General features: G+C 47.1%; 2 protein-coding genes across 3 annotated transcripts in view; one reads left to right on the top strand and one right to left on the bottom strand.

Annotated features, from left to right (window-relative positions):
- Positions 1–19,026, bottom strand: part of BAG5 (BAG cochaperone 5) — a 49,436-nt gene extending 30,410 nt beyond the window's left edge. Inside the window, exon 1 of the mRNA XM_077266844.1 lies at positions 18,889–19,026. The gene's annotated coding sequence lies outside the window, so the exon portion shown is untranslated. The remainder of the gene's footprint in view (positions 1–18,888) is intronic.
- A 72-nt stretch (positions 19,027–19,098) lies between these two features.
- Positions 19,099–20,017, top strand: part of COA8 (cytochrome c oxidase assembly factor 8) — a 28,525-nt gene continuing 27,606 nt past the window's right edge. The window contains exon 1 of one of the 2 annotated variants that reach the window (XM_077266862.1): positions 19,099–19,230. In XM_077266862.1, coding sequence (XP_077122977.1) covers positions 19,132–19,230 — 99 coding nt within the window. In that variant the 5' untranslated portion in view covers positions 19,099–19,131. Of the gene's footprint in view, positions 19,243–20,017 lie in introns of both variants that reach the window. The other variant, XM_077266853.1, reaches the window with a different exon arrangement.

The raw sequence follows: 20,017 nt of genomic DNA, 5'->3' as shown, positions 1-20,017 counted from the left end.
GAATGGTACACACAAACAGAATGTGTTCCAGCAGATCCAACGGTTACGCACCACTTTGGCCGAAGCTCACACAACTTGGAAAATCCAATTTCAGGGCCATTCCGATCCCGATAGGCAACAAACATTTCCCTCATATTGCTCAGTAATAGTCGCTTTTGCATGTGCTTTTTTTCTCCTGCTATTCGCACTGATATAGTCTTTTTTACCAGGGCACATTCGACTGAATTCATCATCCTCAAAAAATGCCTGCACTTTTTTCTTCACTTCCTCGGAAACTTTCTTCCCACACTTGATTCTAGGTAAGGCTAAAATCCCATGTTCACATTTAAGCTTTCGAGCTTGTTTGACCATTCGTTCAGAGACACCGAATTCGTCTGATATAGCCTTAATGGACCAACTTTTAGGTGCCAATGTCAAGATTTGGACCTTTTTGGACAGCAATGGGCCGACAATACAGCTTCTCTGAACCGATTATGTTGCAAATTCAGCAACACTTCCAGACCACTTAGACTGAACATTATGGCTTGTGAACCAACAAAAGATACCCAATATTAGGCTTGGGATCCTAGGCAAAGACACCCACCCTCAGGCTTCGGAACCTGCGATAAAGAGACCGCCCGAGGCTCGCCTTGCACGGCTATCGGCCATGGCTCCTAGGCGATGGGGCTGCCAATTCTCGAAAGACAGCATTATTACAATTCTTAATAGGATTATAATACCAATTCTTAGGGAATTGGTTGTGGTATAACCACCATGGACCAACGCAAGGGTTTGAATAGTGCAGTTACCATTCATTGCGTATTAATAAATAACACCATGTTCAGTGGCATTTTTCATTTCTTAAACTGAGAGACTCCAAAAAAAACACCAATGATCCTTGTAGAGAACAATGTGCTCTTTCTAATAATATCAGAATTAATATATTTTAGGGGTACCCTTTTTGAGAAATTTGACCTAAAAATAGGTAAAATTCGTTTTTTTTAAGTTTTTCATCATATGTGGGTGTGAATATTTCCACAAATACATATGCTTTGACCGTGATATTGCAGCAATGCAAAGTCATGTAGATGTTTGGTGTACAGGGCAAAGCACCAGTTACTATTGGTTTTTGGTCTTGAGTTATATATGGGCAAAGTTTGGCATAAATTTTATGCAACGCGTTTTTCAAGCTACTTTGACACAAAATTGCGGCCGAAATATTGTTTTGTCATAGCCGGTAATAATTTTATCGTGTTTAGCAGCAAAAGTTGAGCTAGTATGCCAAATTTCAGCATCATAGCCAGTATAGAACTCTAATGGCTATGTGCCAAAGTTTGCAAAATCCTCTTAGCTGAAGCCGCAGGCTTGGTGGAACCTCCAGTGAAAGGTCAACAGTGCCCAATGTATTTGAGATCTGGCCCTAAAAATTTACAGAACCTCTTTTCAAACATACATGTACATCCTTATAAATTTTCAGCAAAATCGGAGAAGGTCGAGTGGGGACGATTTTTAAAACTGGTCCACTTGATGTGGAATGACCCCATTGTTAACTATGCACTATGCATCGGGCAGCGGCAATTAGTGTCCTCGGGATCTTTCTGCCTGGTCTCTGTGTATGTGTCATTTCATTATTTGTTTGGTGATTTACGGTTATCTGGTATATCTTTGAACTTTCAATAAAATATATTTTTATTTTTTGTACCTGGTTGCTCTTATTTCTCCTTATACCAGAGGTCCCCAACGTTTCGGACCTTGAGAGCCACATTCAGCTCAGAGAGGGTCGGGAGCCACATCCAGCCTTGAGAGAGGGTCGCAAGCCACATTCAGCTCCCGCCCCCCCTCACAATAGTGGCAACTAAAGACCCCATTACAGACATAATGGTTAACCAAAGCTTTTCCACAAAAATCACGCCAAAGCAGTATACTAAGATCCAGGGGTTCCCACAATACCCCCATTCAGTATTCTCCTATAAAGCACTCCCAAGACACTGTCACATGCAGCTTCAAACATCTCCTCTGACAGGTGGTGTCATCTTGCCTCCAGCATACCATACTTAAATCATCTCAAAACCCCTAAGACCAGTAGATGTTCATCGAGATCTGCTCTTCTGTGCAGGGCTGCTCACAAAATTCACCATTTTCAGATTTGCTCTTCATACCTGTTTGCTAGAACTGGAGCTAATTCACCAAGCTGACAGGACATCCGCGAGCCACAATTATGGGACCGCGAGCCACATGTGGCTCCTGAGCTACAGGTTGGGGACCCCTGCCTTATACTATATATTTTTGAGTGGGTACTTAGTTGTTCTATTCTTGATGGGTGAACTTTAGCCCGACTATTGACATTGAGATGTCACTGAAGTATTTGTGTCTATCTATATATATATTAGGAGATATGTCTATCTATCTCATTCCTTCTATCTATAATATCTATGGATAGATGTAAATAGATATAGATATATCTATCTATAGATATATACAGTTAGGTCCATATATATTTGGACAGAGACAACATTTTTCTAATTTTGGATATAGACATTACCACAATGAATTTTAAACAAAACAATTCAGATGCAGTTGAAGTTCAGACTTTCAGCTTTCTTTTGAGGGTATCCACATTAAAATTGGATGAAGGGTTTAGGAGTTTCAGCTCCTTAACATGTGCTACCCTGTTTTTAAAGGGACCAAAAGTAATTGGACAGATTCAATAATTTTAAATAAAATGTTCATTTTTAGTACTTGGATGAAAACCCTTTGTTGGCAATGACTGCCTGAAGTCTTGAACTCATGGACATCACCAGATGCTGTGTTTCCTCCTTTTTGATGCTCTGCCAGGCCTTCACTGCGGTGGTTTTCAGTTGATGTTTGTTTGTGGGCCTTTCTGTCTGAAGTTTAGTCTTTAACAAGTGAAATGCATGCTCAATTGGGTTGGGATCAGGTGACTGACTTGGCCATTCAAGAATATTCCACTTCTTTGCTTTAATAAACTCCTGGGTTGCTTTGGCTTTATGTTATGGGTCATTGTCCATCTGTAGTATGAAACGACGACCAATCAGTTTGGCTGCATTTGGCTGGATGTGAGCACACAGTATGGCTCTGAATACCTCAGAATTCATTCGGCTGCTTCTGTCCTGTGTCACATCATCAATAAACACTAGTGACCCAGTGCCACTGGCAGCCATGCATGCCCAAGCCATCACACTGCCTCCGCTGTGTTTTATAGATGATGTGGTATGCTTTGGATCATGAGCTGTACCACGCCTTCGCCATACTTTTCTTTTTCCATCATTCTGGTAGAGGTTGATCTTGGTTTCATCTGTCCAAAGAATGTTCTTCCAGAACTGTGCTGGCTTTTTTAGATGTTTTTTTTTAGCAAAGTCCAGTCTAGCCTTTTAATTCTTGATGCTTAGGAGTGGCTTGCACCGTGCAGTGAACCCTCTGTATTTACTTTCATGCAGTCTTCTCTTTATGGTAGATTTGGATATTGATACGCCTACCTCCTGGAGAGTGTTGTTCTCTTGGTTGGCTGTTGTGAAGGGGTTTCTCTTCACCATGGAGATTATTCTGCGATCATCCACCACTGTTGTCTTCCGTGGGCGCCCAGGTCTTTTTGCATTGATGAGTTCACCAGTGCTTGCTTTCTTGCTCAGGATGTACCAAATTGTAGATTTTGCCACTCCTAATATTGTAGCAATTTCTCGGATCGGTTTTTTCTGTTTTCGCAGATTAAGGATGGCTTGTTTCACCTGCATGGAGAGCTCCTTTGACCGCATGTTTACTTCACAGCAAAACCTTCCGAATGCAAGCACCACACCTCAAATCAACTCCAGGCCTTTTAATCTGCTTAATTGAGAATGACATAACGAAGGGATCGCCCACACCTGTCCATGAAATAGCCTTGGAGTCAATTGTCCAATTACTTTTGGTCCCTTTAAAAACAGGGTGGCACATGTTAGGCTACGTTCACATTTGCGTTCGGCGCCGCAGCGTCGGGCGCTGCAGCGTCGCCGCATGCGTCATGCACCCCTATATTTAACATGGGGGCGCATGGACATGCGTTGCATTTGCGTTTTGTGACGCATGCGTCGCTGTGGTGCATGCGTCAGGGCGCAGAGAACACAGCAAGTTGCAGTTTTTTCTGCGCCCAAAACCATGCAAAAGTGGACGCATGTGTCAAAAAACGCTGCGTTGTGCATGCGTTCACATTTGCGTTGTGCGTTGCGTCGCCGACGCTGCGGCGCACAACGCAAATGTGAACGTAGCCTTAAGGAGCTGAAACTCCTACACCCTTCATCCAATTTTAATGTGGATACCCTCAAATGAAAGCTGAAAGTCTGAACTTCAACTGCATCTGAACGGTTTTGTTTAAAATTCATTGTGGTAATGTCTATATCCAAAATTTGAAAAATGTTGTCTCTGTCCAAATATATATGGACCTAACTGTATATCTATTCATATATCTATCTCATTCCTTCCATCTATCTATCGATAGATGATAGATATAATAGCTAGAAGGAATGAGCTAGATAGATAATATCTATTGTGGCGAAACGCTATCTGAGTGTGTTGGGGGACACTCGCTTGGCATGGGATTTAAGCACTCAGGCACGATTTCTCCACTTAAACAGTCTATTCCGGTTTATTAAACTTCATAAACCACATGACATACAGTCTATTTCATTATGTTCATGAACTTATCACGACCACCAGTCTGTTCATGCAGCAGATAAACTTCTCTGCCATATATTACAATCCCCTTGTCCAGGGTTACCTTTCAGGAGTTCCACTCCTCATGCTGACTTCACGTCAGTCCCAGGTCCTCAACACAGACCGTCCAGGTCTATGGTCTCTAGGTGCTTCCAGGACGACTCTACTTCCAGGAGCCTCCAACACTGACCGTCCAGGTCCACGGTCTCTAGGTGCTTCCAGGAGCCTCCAACACTGACCGTCCAGGACCTACAGCACAGAGGCCACATGGAAGTCTGTCCACACTTGCAGACTACCAAACACTCCCACCATGTGCTACACACACCTCCTTTACATAGGACTAACCACACCCAGGTATCTGTCACATGGCCAGTCAGGTGAGCGTGACATCAACACAGGTCCTTAAAACACAAAACCATCTTAGGTGTTCAGACACGCCTCTTTGCGTGGGTTTGTAGGTGACTGGACCCAGCCATCTCTCCAATCACCTGGAAGCCTTCCCAATATAAACAAAACCCTCAGCAGTAGATCTGCTTGAGCAAAACATACCCTGGCTTCCATCACAGGGCCACCCACCTCTGCGATACATACCGGCCATTCACAACACTGCCAGTCACTGTTTCATCACAATTATGCTTCCAAGTGCATCTTGAAGCGCACACACAGCGCCCCCTGGCTGTAACATTGGTCACTGCACCACACTATCGATCTATTTATAGATCTATCTATAGCATACCTCCCAACTTTTGAGTAAGGGAAAGAGGGACAAAGTTAGAGGCGTGCGCAGCGGCGAATTTTAGGCCACGCCTATGACCACACCCATTTCACAACTAGTCACGTCCAAACCACACCCATTTAGCACTGCTGATCACAATGTTTCATAAACAATAATTATAAACAAAAAAAATATGGCCACAGTGCTCCATAGTGTATAATGGCCACACATGATGCTCCATACTGTATAATGGCCGCACATGATGCGCCATACTGTATTATGGCCCCATTATGCTCCATACTGTATAATGGCCCCACGTGATCCTGCGTACAGTATACTGGCCCCACGTGATGGTCTATACAGTATAATGGGCTCACATGATGCCTTGTACAGTATAATGGCCCCACACGATGATGGGTACAGTATAATGGCCACACATGGTTACCCCACCCCCATCATTGCCTTCTCCATCACCACACACACTTTTCGCCGCGCTCCCTCGCAACAGCCAGCAGCTTCCACTCCCGCGGCGCTGAATGATGTCATCCAGCTGTGCCGCTGACTGCTCACGTCGCTGCAGCTGTGATACGCCACTGATAAAGACCTCTCCGTGTCTCCTGTGCTAGTCAGTGTGAGGAGCAATATCTGCTCCGATCCGACACAGCTGGCGTCCACCTCGTACACACACGGCTCCACTCCGTACACCTCGTACACACACGGCTCCACTCCGTACACCTCGTACACACACGGCTCCACTCCGTACACACACACACACACACACACACACACACACACACACACACAACTCCGCTCCATACACATTGCACTCTGCTCCGTATACCATGTACACACACGGCTCCACTCCGTACACACGTGGCTCTGCTCCGTACATCTCGTACACGCACGACTCCGCTCCATACACCATTCACACGCTGCTCCGATCCGTAACCTATTGCACACGGCTCCGCTCCATACACCTTTCACACGCTACTCCGATCCGTAGACCTCGTTCACCTCATACACACGGCTCCGTACACCTCTTACACACACACACGACTCCGCTCCATACACCTTTCACACGCTGCTCCAATCCATACACCTCGTACACACACGGCTCTGCTACATCCACACTGTAAACACCTCCTGACCTTACCCTCGTCCAGCGCCATGACAACCAGCAGAGTCCTGTACACGGAGGTCCTCCCGATCATGTGACCCCTGACTCCTACCATCCTGTGACCTCATCACAGGTCCTGTGCGCACAGAGCAGCCAATATGTGGTGTGCTGCTCTGCGTGTGCAGGGACTCAGGGAGCTGACCGGGTGATATTACACACCTCCCAACCAGTGCGGGACAACTAATGTCCCGCCCGTGATCGCGGGGCTGACTGTCAAAATCGGGACGGTCCTGCTGGATCCGGGACGGTTGGGAGGTGTGCTATACATCTGTCATCTATCTATCTATCTATATTTATATCTATTTATCTATCTATCTATCTGTGTGTGTAATGGAGTGTGGGTTGGACAAATGTAAAAGAAGGTTCGACAAGAAATGACATCACAAATCTTTTTTTTGTTCAATAATACATCTTTATTTAGCTTTCAAAAACGCATCAAAAGCAAGCAAAAAAAAAAAAAGCGCATAAAAAAACGCTCCTTCGTTGTCTGCCAAGAGATGCAGATTCAGTGCAGAAAAGGCCGCAGGCAAATCTGCAACGTGTGCACATACCCTTGCTGTCAACGGACACCTCCTTGGAACCATCAGGAAAATGTATTGGGTGGAGAAGACTGTGTTCAAGTATAAAGGGAACCTGTCACCCCCAAAATCGATGGTGAGGTAAGCTCACCGTCATGAGGGGCTTATCTACAGCATTCTGTAATGCTGTAGATAAGCCCCCGATGTTACCTAAAAGAGGAGAAAAAGATGTTAGATTATACTCACCCAGGGGCGGTCCCGCTGCGGTCCGGGTCCGATGGGTGTCTCAGGTCCGGTCCGGCGCCTCCTATCTTCATTCCATGACGTCCTCTTCTGCAGTGCAGGCGTACTTTGTCTGCCCTGTTGAGGGCAAAGCAAAGTACTGCAGTGCACAGGGCCTCTCTGACCTGTCCCGGCGCCTGCGCACTGCAGTACTTTGCTCTGCCCTCTCTCCCACAAAATGACTTTGCAACTCCCCAATGTCATTTCCAAGGAGGATATCTGCAGGAAGTCCTCCCATAACGCCAATCCAACACAGTGTTTCTCCAAAACCATAATCCAAAAGTACCAAAGCTCGCTGTATATATTTGCGGACACCCCCGCCAGGACAATGGGAATTTCCGGGCCCTGGTGAATTGCCTCGGGTTGTACCACACGGGGGTCAGTGATAGTCAGGAATGCCCCCGTGTCTCTAAATCCCGACACTTTGTATCCATCAATTAAGACATCCTGCAGGTGGCAATGCCGTTGCTCTGTATTTCTGATGGACAAAGGCTGGAGTCCGTACACTCCAGGAGGGGTATCTATGGTGCCGTGGTCGGTGGTCCACTCTGGTGGGGGTGGTGGTAGCTCTTCCTCAGGCAGGATGGAGTGCACAAGATGCACTGGACGAGGTGGGGCTGTGTGGGGCTCCCTCCGAATCCTTGAGGGACAGCCAGACTGCAAAAGTCCAGGTTGACCACACCCGTAACATCGCTCTGTGATACCCCGAGGGCGTGGTCGGAACTGTTGGGGCCCAGGATTGTGAGCTGTGATTGTCATCGGCCTGCGGCTGGGTGAAGGGCAGATATAATCGGAGGGGAACGAGGCGTGGTTCATTGTCCAGAAGCCTCCTCCATTGCGGTTGGATAGTAAGGGCTTCATCGGCCAGGGCGGCAGCTCTATCCACGGTGCACGGCGTGCGCTCCCGGACCCATTCCCGTACCTCTGTGGGGCACTTGGCAAGAAATTGTTCTATAAGGAATGCCTGTATAACACCTTCCACAGTAAAGACGTTTTCTGCTTCCAGCCATCTCCGACACGCCTGGGACATCTTATGTGCATACATCCTAAAGGATCCCCCCCGTGGTGCATGGCAGGTCTCAGAACTTGGCCCTATAGGAGTCTGGGGTGATAGCATGGTAATCCAGGATAGTCCGTTTTACAATGTTATAATCCTGGTTCTGCTTGGAGTCAATGCTTCGGTAAGCCTCCGCCAGGCTACCTTTCAGGAGTCCCACTAACAAACGCATCCAGCCAGAATGGGGCACCTCCATCACAGCACACTGCTGCTCAAAGTCCTTGAAGAACCCCTCCACATCTCCGGAAGCCTCATCAAATGGCTTAAAGTCTGTCCGAGTGATCCGTACAGGCTCCCAGATCGTTGGGTTTACATTCCACATTGCGTTACTCCCTCTTTCAAGCTCCATTGCTTCTTGTCTCCGCTGTGCCCGGCGGGCAGCCTCCTCCTTGTACTCCTGAGAGACGCCTGGGCCCAGAACCGCCATCTCTTCTTCGTACCACACCACCCACTGGATTTTTTGGCGTCGTCTCCAGTGCTCGTCCTTCAGACATATGGGAGTAGGTTGTCTGGCTAGCACCCACCAGTAGATCAATTAAGGCCTCTTTAGTCAGTCCCTGGTAGTTCAGGCCCAAGTCTCTGGCTCTCTCCTGTAAACTGGATACAGTCCAATTTCTGTACTCACTCTGTGGGTGGTTCTCCATTAGGTTACGCTCTGTTGATCCCGCTGCTTGCCACCAGTTGTCACGGGGTCATTGTCCGGTACCACACAATCAACAGAGCAAGAGAATAGTTAACAATTCCAGAACCTTTATTTAAGCAAAAACACGAAAAGGTCCATATAATCCACCACACTGAGGATACAACAGTCCAGAACACGAATGCAGTTCAGTAACAGGATAAGGGTATGTGCACACGTTGCGGTTTTTGCTGCGGATCCACAGCGTTTTTGACGCTGCGGATCCGCAGCAGTTTTCCATGCGGTGTACAGTACAATGTTAACCTATGGAAAACAAAAACCGCTGTGCACATGCTGCAGAAAAAAACGCGTGGAAACGCTGCGTTTTTTTTTCCGCAGCATGTCAATTCTTTGTGCGGAATCCGCAGCGGTTTGACACCTGCTCCATATTAAAAAACCGCAGGTGTAAAACCGCAGTAGAATCACACAGCTTAAAAGTCCAACAGTCCAGCAGAGAGGATAGCATAGTCCATATACTCTTCTTTCTCTCTGATATCCTCTTCACATCATGATTCCACACCAGACTGATCTGTGTCTCACCTCCCTGATATTTACAAGTCTCCCTCCTCATTCACAGGTCAGGAGGGGGAAGGTCTCAGGGGCTCTTTGTTTCAACAAGTTAAGGTACCGTCACACTCAGCGACGCTGCGGCGATATAGACAACGAGCCGACCTAAACTAGATCGCTGGAGCGTCGCTGTTTAGGTCGCTGTGGAGACGTCAAACACAGCAACTCCAGAACGATGCAGGAGCGATCCAGTGACGTAACGGCAACTCACTTCTCGTTCTCGCTGGTTGTTAGCTCCATTACATCCATTGTTATAGTCGTTGCTTTTGATGTCAAACATGACGATACACGCCGACCTGGCGACGAAATAAAGTTCTGGACTTCTAGCTCCGACCAGCGATGGCACAGCGGGATCCAGATCGCTGCTGCGTGTCAAACACAACGAGATCGCTATCCAGGACGCTGCAACGTCACGGATTGTTGTCGTTCTCGTTGCAAAGTTGCTGAGTGTGACGGTACCTTTAGGTCAACATGTCATTAGCATATTAGCAAACAAGATTATTCACTGACCCTGTGGAGAGATAACAATATAGAACTGTGTGGAGAATATCAGATGGCAAATAACAATTCATCCTACAAGAGAACACCATGAAAATAAGTAAAATACACCAAGGTTACTTACTGGTAGCCGGTTTTTCCGGAACCCATGACGGCACACCTGAGAGGGGATCCGCCCAGTCAGGACAGGAAACCCTACTGAAAATAAAAGGGTGGTACCTCTCTGTCGCTTCAGTTGGTTTTCAGAGCATGAGAGGCCCCCCTGGTTAGTACACATGGCAATCCAACACCACATTATAATAACTAAACACACCCAAAACAATAGTGCACACCGAAAGGGTGATAAAGGGGGGGAATATACGGGTGCCGTCATGGGTTCCAGAAAAACCGGCTACCAGTAAGTAACCTTGGTGTTTTCCCTTCACCCATGACGGCACACCTGAGAGACTTTTGTAGAATGAAACCTTAGGGACGGACCACCGCTTGTAGCACCCTTCTACCAAAGGTTAGGTCAGCAGAGGAAGAAAGATCTAGCCGGTAGTGCTTGAAAAAAGTTAAGGGTGAGGACCAGGTAGCGGCCTTGCAAATTTGATCAATTGATACTTCAGCCTTTTCTGGCCAGGAGGTAGCCACGGCTCTGGTGGAGTGAGCCTTGATGCCTTCAGGAACCGGAGTGCCACCCGCAGAGTAGGATAAACTAATGGCCTCCCTAATCCATCTGGCAATAGTACTTTTAGCTACCCCACACCCTCTTTTGCTACCCTGAAAGGCTATGAATAGGGTTTGGTCTTTCCTCCACTGACTAGTCATAGATATGTATTGCAACATAGATCTTCTCACATCTAACATGTGGAACTTTTGTTCCCCTGGATTTTTAGGATTACTACAGAATGATGGTAAAGTAATCTCTTGACTACTATGGAACTTTTGAACCACCTTGGGGAGATAAGCCGGGTCTGGTCTTAGAACAATCCTGTCATCAAAAACCTGAGTATACGGAGGGCATATTGACAGGGCCTGTAAATCACTTACCCTTTAAAACAGTTTTACTAGTAGCCTTAACATCGGCACGTAGGGTAAGTAACTTAGGTGATGAGCCCTTGCAGGAGTTAAAAGGCTGTTTAGTTAGGGCTTCTAAGACTAAATTTAGATCCCAAGGAGGGATTTTTGGGATAACGACCGGTCGAGATCTACTACAAGATTTTATGAATCGTGAAACCCATCTATTTGAGGCAAGATTACAGCTATATAGGGCCCCCAAGGCTGAAATCTGAACTTTAAGGGTGCTGGTTGCTAACCCAAGATGTAATCCTGCTTGCAGAAATTCTAGGATAGGACCTACTGGAGCCACCTCCCCCAATGGTTCACCCAGGAAGTTAAGAAATTTTTTCCATGTCCTACCATAGATCCTAGAGGTTATGGGTTTTCTGCTTTTCAACAGGGTGGAGATTAACCCTGGTGAGAATCCTTGGCGACCTAGTAACGCCCTCTCAAATTCCAGGCTGCGAGATGGAAGCCCTTCACCTGAGAGTGGGTCACTGGGCCCTGGGTTAGCAGGTCCGGAACCTCTGGCAGAATCCATGGGTCTGTTACCGACATCTGCCTTAGAAGGGAGAACCATGTCTCCTTGGCCAAAATGGAGCTATGAAGATGATTTTTGCCTGATCTTCTCTGATCTTCCAGATCACAGCTGGAATCATTACTATCGGGGGGAATGCATAGGCTAGAGAGAACTTCCAGGGTATCAGTAGGGCATCTACTGCGAAGGGATGTTCTCTTGGATTCAAGGAGCAGAACTTTCTGACTTTTCTGTTGTGAGAGCTGGCAAACAAGTCTATTTCTGGTGTGCCCCAGGCTTGGACTATTTGTTGAAATATCTGGGGGTTTAGGGACCATTCCCCCTGCCTTACGCCTCTGCGACTCAGGAAGTCCGCTTGAGTGTTCTCTATGCCTTTGATGTGCAGCGCCGACAGAGATGACAGGTGTTGTTCTGCTAGTTGAAAGAGTAGATTTGATGCTTCCATGAGGCCTTTGGACCTCGTCCCCCCCGATGATTGACATACGCCACCACTGCTCGATTGTCCGTCAGGATTCGAGTATGGCGACCCTGGAGTAAAGGAAGAAAATGTCTTAGGGCTTTCTCCACTGCCCATAGCTCTTTTTCGTTTGACCCATAGTTTTTTTCTTGTATGGACCAGGTTCCTTGTACAGAGTGAGACCTCAGGTGAGCCCCCCAACCTGTACCGCTTGCGTCGGTCGTGATGATGTCTTTGACCGGATTTTGCCACCGGACCCCCATTGTCAGGTGGTCTTTCACCGTCCACCAAACTAGGGAATCCCTTACGCCCAGGGAGAGACATAGATTTCCTTCTAAATGCCCTCTTAACAGTCTTTGAGCTGAGAGATCTTCCCACTGTAGCTGTCTTAGGTGGAATTGTGCCCATTCTACCGCCGGAATACACGATGTTAACGAGCCTAGTAGGGACACCGCCTTTCTCAGAGTCATTGTTGGCTGACGTATCGCTGTACTGGTCAGGTTTCTTATCTTGTCTACTTTGTTTTCTGGAAGGAGGCAGAGCTGACGTTCGGAGTCCAGTATTAACCCCAGGAAGGACTGTAATTTTACTGGCAACAGTCTTGACTTGGGGATATTTATTAACCAACCCAGCTCCATTAGAGTTGATGTTACCACTGATACTTGATGAGTGCAGTGGGACTCTGACCTCCCTATTACAAGAAAATCGTCCAGATATGGGACAATGACTACATCCCGGGACCGGAGGTATGACATTACTTCCACCATTATTTTGGTGAAAACCCTGGGGGCTGTAGACAGGCCGAATGGAAGGGCTGTGTATTGATAATGCTTTACCTGATTCCGAATATAGAGAGCTACTCTCAAGTATTTCTGATATTCCTGATGTATTGGTATATGGTAATATGCATCTTTCAAGTCTATTACTGCCATGAAGCAGTGTTGGAAGAGAAGTTTTATGGTCGTGTTTATAGACTCCATCTTGAAAGAGTAGTTCTCTATAGATTGGTTGAGCTTCCTTAGATTTATAATAGTTCTCCAAGAACCATCCGGTTTTTGGATTAAGAAGAGGGGGGAGTAAAACCCGTCTTCCTCCCGAACCGGGACCTCCTGAAGAACCTTTTTGTGGATAAGTCCCAAGACCTCGGTTTCTAGGGCAGATTGTTCCTGCTGGGACTTTCTTCGGAGAGTTATTATAAAGTTTCGTCTGGGTGGACAGATGAATTTTATTTTTAGGCCGTCTTTGATAATATTTATGACCCAGGTACTGGGGGAGATATTTACCCAGGCCGGAAAGAAGAAGGAGAGTCTTCCTCCCACTTCTGGCGTAATGTCATTGGGGGGATTTTTTTGCCGATGTAGAGGGCCCTTTAAACATATAGCCCGATCCTCTCTTATCCCTAAAGTCCCAGTTTTTTCTCTCCCCTGGGGGGCGACCTCTATTATATCTTCTCCTCCGAAAAAAAGGTTTTTTGGAATCTTTAGGGATATTGGGAAAAACTTTCTTTTTATCTCCTGCATGTTCCAGGATCTCCAAGTTTTTTCCCAAAGAGAAGTTGGCCGTCACATGGAATGGAGCACAGCTTGTGTTTAGATGGCAAATCCCCCGGACAACCTTTGAGCCAAAGGGCTCTTCTTGCCGCATTAGACAAGCCTGCTGCTCTGGCCGTTAGTCTTGCAGAATCCGCAGAAGAGTCTGCTAAAAAGGCTGCTGCTCCTTGCACTAAAGATATATTTGCAAGGATGTCGGTTCTGGGTACTTTGTCCTTTAGGTGATCCTCTATCTGCTGTAGCCAGACCATTAGAGCACGGGCCGTACATGTTCCAGCAATTGCTGGCTTCAGGCCCCCCCCGCTGAGGCTTCACAGATATGTCTCAGAAAACCATCTGCTTTTTTATCAAGCGGGTCTTTAAGAACACCCGAGTCTTCTAATGGAAGGGATGATATTTTTAAACATTTCGCTACTGCTTCGTCAATTTTTGGGATCTTTTCCCAGGGTTCAGAGTCTTTATCCTCAAAGGGATATCTCCTTTTGGATGAAGAGGGCAAAGAACCCATTTTTTCAGGTTTTTACCACTCTCTCAATTAATGCTTTTATTTTTGCATTAACCGGAAACGTGCGTTTCCTCCTTTCTTCTAAGCCACCAAACATGACATCTTCTAGTGACCTAGGTGTCTTCTCCTCTTTAAGACCCATTGCAGACCTAACTGCTTTGACTAATTGGTCTACATCCTCAGTTGGAAAACATGGACGACCTCCTGAATCACTGTCCGAGGAGGAATCTGAAGACTGGACAGAGGCCGGGGAGGTAGAGGGAGATCGGGATGTTTTATGATTTCCCTGTCTCCGAGAGGCATCTGACTCTGTAGACGCCTTACGGCTTCTCCCTCTCGGTTCGTTAAGGGCCAATTTCAAGGAGTCTTTTATTTCAGCCTGTATTATGGCTTTAAGGCTAGTGGCGAAATTAGGGGTCTCTTCTTGTATAGTTTTACTAATGCAGTTAGCACAGAGATCCTTCTGATACTGAACTGCAAGCGGGTCTTTACAAAGGGCACACTCTCGGTTCTTTGTTTTTTACCGCTAGCTTTCCTGGACCCCTAGTGATCAAAACAGAAAAAATGGACCCCGTTACCATAAGGGATACATTCACGTAGATCACTCACCACCACCGACAATCAAGGGTACCGATTTTGGAGGCTGGACAGATGCACGTGAAGCGTCCCTCCTGGACGCCGACGAATCTTGCCGGACAGAACGACCGCTGTTCCTACCGCTTGAGCGGCTGCTCCTGGTATGTTGGTGGCTCGGCAAGGCATCTGGTGAGAGCTCCTGCTGCTGCTGTGAAGGCGGCTGCTGCTGCTGCTCCTGTTGTCCCACTTCCATGGTGAAGTTTTGGACATGAGCGCGTCTTCTGTGGTCCAGCACCCTTCTATGGGGGGACCACTGCACTCCCCGCCTCCTCCGGTGCCCAATAGTGGCCCCTCCCCTTCTCTGCCATGCCGCCGGAGTCCCCTTCCACCGGCTGGCGTTTCTTCATGGGCGCCGCCATTTTGGATCAGGCGCCCGCCCCTGACGTCACACGGGCACGCCCATTCCCAGCGTGCCTTGCGCGTGACGTCAGACGAGCGACCCGGAAGCGGCCGCCGCACCTGGATGCCGGCAGAGGGGAGAGCGGCGTGGCAGCCATGGAAGGAACCCGGTCCTCCAACCATGCTGCGCAACGCCCGCACGGATGCAGCGACCCGGGGGACCTGCGGACGACGCATCCAGGACCCGAACTCCGACGCACAGGCGCTGCCTGTTCTTCCACGCCGGGACGGAACTGGGTAACTGGGTAAGTGGAATCACCGCCGTGTTCAGCACAAGGGTCCCTGTCAGGACAAGAAACCCAACTGAAGCGACAGAGAGGTACCGCCCTTTTATTTTCAGTAGGGTTTCCTGTCCTGACTGGGCGGATCCCCTCTCTCAGGTGTGCCGTCATGGGGGAAGGGAAAATAAATATACACAAAATGATACCCACATAGCATATCACACCATCACATGGATGCAATAGCATGCCGCTGCAAGATGCTGTGGTAGCCATGCTGGTTCAGTATGCCTTCAATTTTCAATAAATCCCCAACAGTGTCACCAGCAAAGCACCCCCACACCATCACACCTCCTCCTCCATGCTTCACAGTGGGAATCAATCATGTAGAGTCCATCCGTTCACCTTTTCTGCGTCGCACGACACAGTGGTTGGAACCAAAGATCTCAAATTTGGACTCATCAGACCAAAGCACAGATTTCCACTGGTCTAATGTCCATTCCTTGTGTTCTTTAGCCCAAACAAGTCTCTTCTGCTTGTTACCTGTCCTTAGCAGTGGTTTCCTAGCAGCTATTTTACCATGAAGGCCTGCTACACAGTCTCCTCTTAACAGTTGTTGTAGAGATGTGTCTGCTGCTAGAACTGTGTGGCGTTGACCTGGTCTCTAATCTGAGCTGCTGTTAACCTGCAATTTCTGAGGCTGGTGACTCAGATAAACTTATCCTCAGAAGCAGAGGTGACTCTTGGTCTTCTTTTACTGGGGCGGTCCTCATGCGAGCCAGTTTCTTTGTTACGCTTGCTGGTTTTTGCCCTGACCTTCATTTCTTAAGTAATGATGGCCACTCGTTTTTCTTTACTTAGAATTTGTATTATGGCAAGAAAAAGCAGCTAACAGTCTATTCAGTAGGACTATCAGCTGTGTATCCACCAGACTTCTGCTCAACACAACTGATGGTCCCAACCCCATTTATAAGGCAAGAAATCCCACTTATTAAACCTGACAGGGCACACCTGTGAAGTGAAAACCATTCCCGGTGACTACCTCTTGAAGCTCATCAAGAGAATGCCAAGAGTGTGCTAAGCAGTCATCAAAGCAAAAGGTGGCTACTTTGAAGAATCTAGAATATAAGACTTGTTTCACACTTTTTTGTTAAGTATATAATTCCACATGTGTTAATTCATAGTTTTGATGCCTTCAGTGTGAATATACAATTTTCATAGTCATGAAAATACAGAAAAATCTTTAAATGAGAAGGTTTGTCCAAACTTTTGGTCTGTTCTGTAGCTGGATGGGACAGATCACAGGGGGCACAGAGATCACATGGGAGCACAAATATCACAGGAGGACATATAGCTATGGGGCAGAGATCACAGGGGGGCACATAGCTGGGGCCACATAGATCACATGGGGGCACACAGCTGGGGGGGCACAGAGATCACAGGGGACACAGATCACCAGCAGAAAGGCACAGAGCTGGGGGCACAGAAAACACCAGCACACAGCTGCTGGCACACAGATCGCTCTGGACTCTCTGGCAGCAGCTCCTCTTCCGGGACAGGAGGATGGGAGCACATTGGGCACTAACCCCACCCACCCCGATGATATCATTATTCATGTGCAGGCAGCGTTCTGTAATGAACACTGCGTACCGTGCACTTGGGGGTTAAAGGGCCGGCAGCTGACAGGATACGGATGCAGCCCGAGCATTGCTGACTTCGGGGACCTGTCACCCGAGGTTTCCCACCCCTGGGTTTAAAATGTATTAGCGTCTAAAAGATGCAAACAGATTTGAACATCAGAAAGAAGTTGAGTGTGTGCGGCGGCAGGCCCGGCATACGTGCCCACAGAGAGGGCTCTGTGTGCCCACTGTGGCACGTGTGCCATAGGTTCGTCATCACTGTACTAGGCCATATTCAGTATTTGGTCAGTATTTTACATCAGTATTTGTAAGCCAAAAGCAGGAGTGGGTGATAAATACAGAAGAGGTGATGTGTTTCTATTATACTTTTCCTCTGATTGTTCCAATCTGGTTTTGTCTTACAAATACTGTTGTAAAATACTGACCAAATCCTGAAATTTGAAGATGACCTTAGGGTCACAAGTGTATCTGTTTTTTCCTGAATTATAGAGGGCCATTAGGTGAAAACTCACCTGTTATCAGTGCTACTGTACTGTGCCCATCTACTACACTATACCGTGTACTATATGAGCCCAGTATAGTATCATGTACAGTGTACTAGATAGGCACAGTACAGTATGTACGGTGTAGTACATGAGCACTACGTGGGTACAGTAGTATGTACAGTGTAGGTAGATGGACACTATGTTGGGCACAGTTCAGTAGTAACAACAGGAGGAGAAAAAAAAAAAAAAGGATGAAAAACCTCCACTATTCTGGAGAAAACACCACAAAAAAAAACAGGTAAAGGTGCTTACCTGTTCAGGCCTCAAGTCAAATGCACTATCATGGTGCAGCGGGCCCAAGTAAAGATGGCGACCTTTACTTGGGCCAGCTGCACCATGATCGTGCATTTGACTTGAGGCGTAGACAGGTAAGCACCTTTACTTGTTTTTTTTGTACAGGTCAGTAGTATGTACAGTACTATATACGGTGTAATAGATGGGCACAGTACAGTAGTACGTACTGTGTAGCATATATTGGCACTATACGCGCACAGTAGAGTATGCACTGTGTAGTAGTTGGCCACAGTAGTGTGGTATATACAGACAGTAGATAAGCACTGTGTGAGCACAGAGCATTAGTGTGTGCAGCGCAGTAGATGGGCACAGTAGTAGTATGCACAGTACAGTAGTATTATTTACACGTCCAAAATTCCTTGAAAGCATAGAATGATAGACAATTCAAATACAATAAATATAGTTTTTGCCAACAGCTGTATTTTTTTCTTTTTAGCTGTCAACAAAGTATGAAAAGCTTCCAGCTTAATTAAAAAGTATAACAAATTGTTAATAAAGAGTATTATACTTTTTAATTAAGCTGGAATCTTTTCATACTTTGTTGACAGCTAAAAAGAAAAAAATACATACAGCTGTTAGCAAAAAAGATATTACAGCACATTAATATGTACGGTGCACTATTTGGGCATAGTACAGTATGTGCTGTGTAGCAGATGGGCACTATGTGGGCACAGAACAGAAGTACAGTATGTGCGGTGCAGTAGATGGGCACAGTACAGTACGGTAGTGTGCACAGCGCAGTAGATGGCTACAGTAGTATGTGAGACACACACACACACACACACACACACACACACACACACACACACACACACACTATGGTATAGAGGCGCTGACGTCTCAGCACACAGGCAGTGGCATGCAATGAGAACATGGCGGTCTCTACCTGTCTCCCCAGCAGTGGGGGTTGGTCCCGGGTCGTCCCCACCTTTTCTAAGCAGTATTCTCTTCCCCGCCCCTCTCCGGGCTCCTGTCACTGACGGGTCACCATGGCCCAGCCGTCTCGCTGGTTGTAAAAACCGTCTCGTCTCACTCCCACGTTGCCATAGCGACAGCGGAAGTGATGTCTTGCCGTAAAGCTGCGTAGACGGCAGCCGGCGTCGCCATCTTTAAAAGGGGGGGGGAGTTAATGGCGGCGTCCTGTGCCCGTGTGCCCCTTCTTCGCCCTCAACTTGCACAGCTGCAGTTCTCCCGCACTCTACGCTCCAGAGACGCTGACACGCGAGCGGTAATTGCCAAGGTGACGCCATGAACTGCCTGCGTCATCCCTGTCCTGTGCTATTGGCGCCCAGCTCCCAGAATGCTGTGCGGCCGCCAGCCTGTCGCTGCAGAGCGCGCCTATTCCTGTCAGAGAGACAGAGAGGTTACTCGGTGGCCTCTGACTCGGCTGCATAGCGCACGGCTTCGTTACGAAAGCGGACGGTGAATCTCCATAACGTGTTTGCGTCCTTGTACTGCGTCAATAAAACACGCAATGTGCTTTTATGGACCCAGTGATATTTGGCGCAGCTAATTATAATTAATACCTCGTGGCAACTATATGATATTACTGGCCATTATAGGAGTTGTGTGTGTGTGTATATAATATATATTAATTTTCACCAGCTCTCTAATTTTCAGTTTCTGAGGTAGTGAGTGGGTATTAGCTGCTGTTATGGCCCCTATATAGTGCACTCACGAACAAAAGAGTCTCATGTTTTTATGTGGCACATGTACTGAGCAGTGTAGCTGTGAATCCAGCACTGCTGTGAGATAAAACACTAGAAGCTGTAATCTGACACCTCAGTTGGCAATCTTTCTAGTCTGGTATGGATTGTATCTGTTATTCACTGCTAAGTTCAGGAGGGGAGAAAGTGGATCAAATAATTTTTCTCTGATAATGTGGCTTACAACGTTACTTATTTCTATATGCTCTTGATTTATATTTGCAAAGGTTGTTGAAAGGACTATTTAATTCCTAATGATCTGTCTTCACTTTAAAAAAAAAAAAGAAATCGCTGACCTCCCCATACGGG

The sequence above is a fragment of the Ranitomeya variabilis genome, chromosome 1 (assembly GCF_051348905.1).
Source record: "Ranitomeya variabilis isolate aRanVar5 chromosome 1, aRanVar5.hap1, whole genome shotgun sequence".
NCBI classification, from domain to species: domain Eukaryota; kingdom Metazoa; phylum Chordata; class Amphibia; order Anura; family Dendrobatidae; genus Ranitomeya; species Ranitomeya variabilis.
Note: the sequence above shows the minus strand (reverse complement) of the source record. Positions and strands in the feature narration are given on the sequence as shown.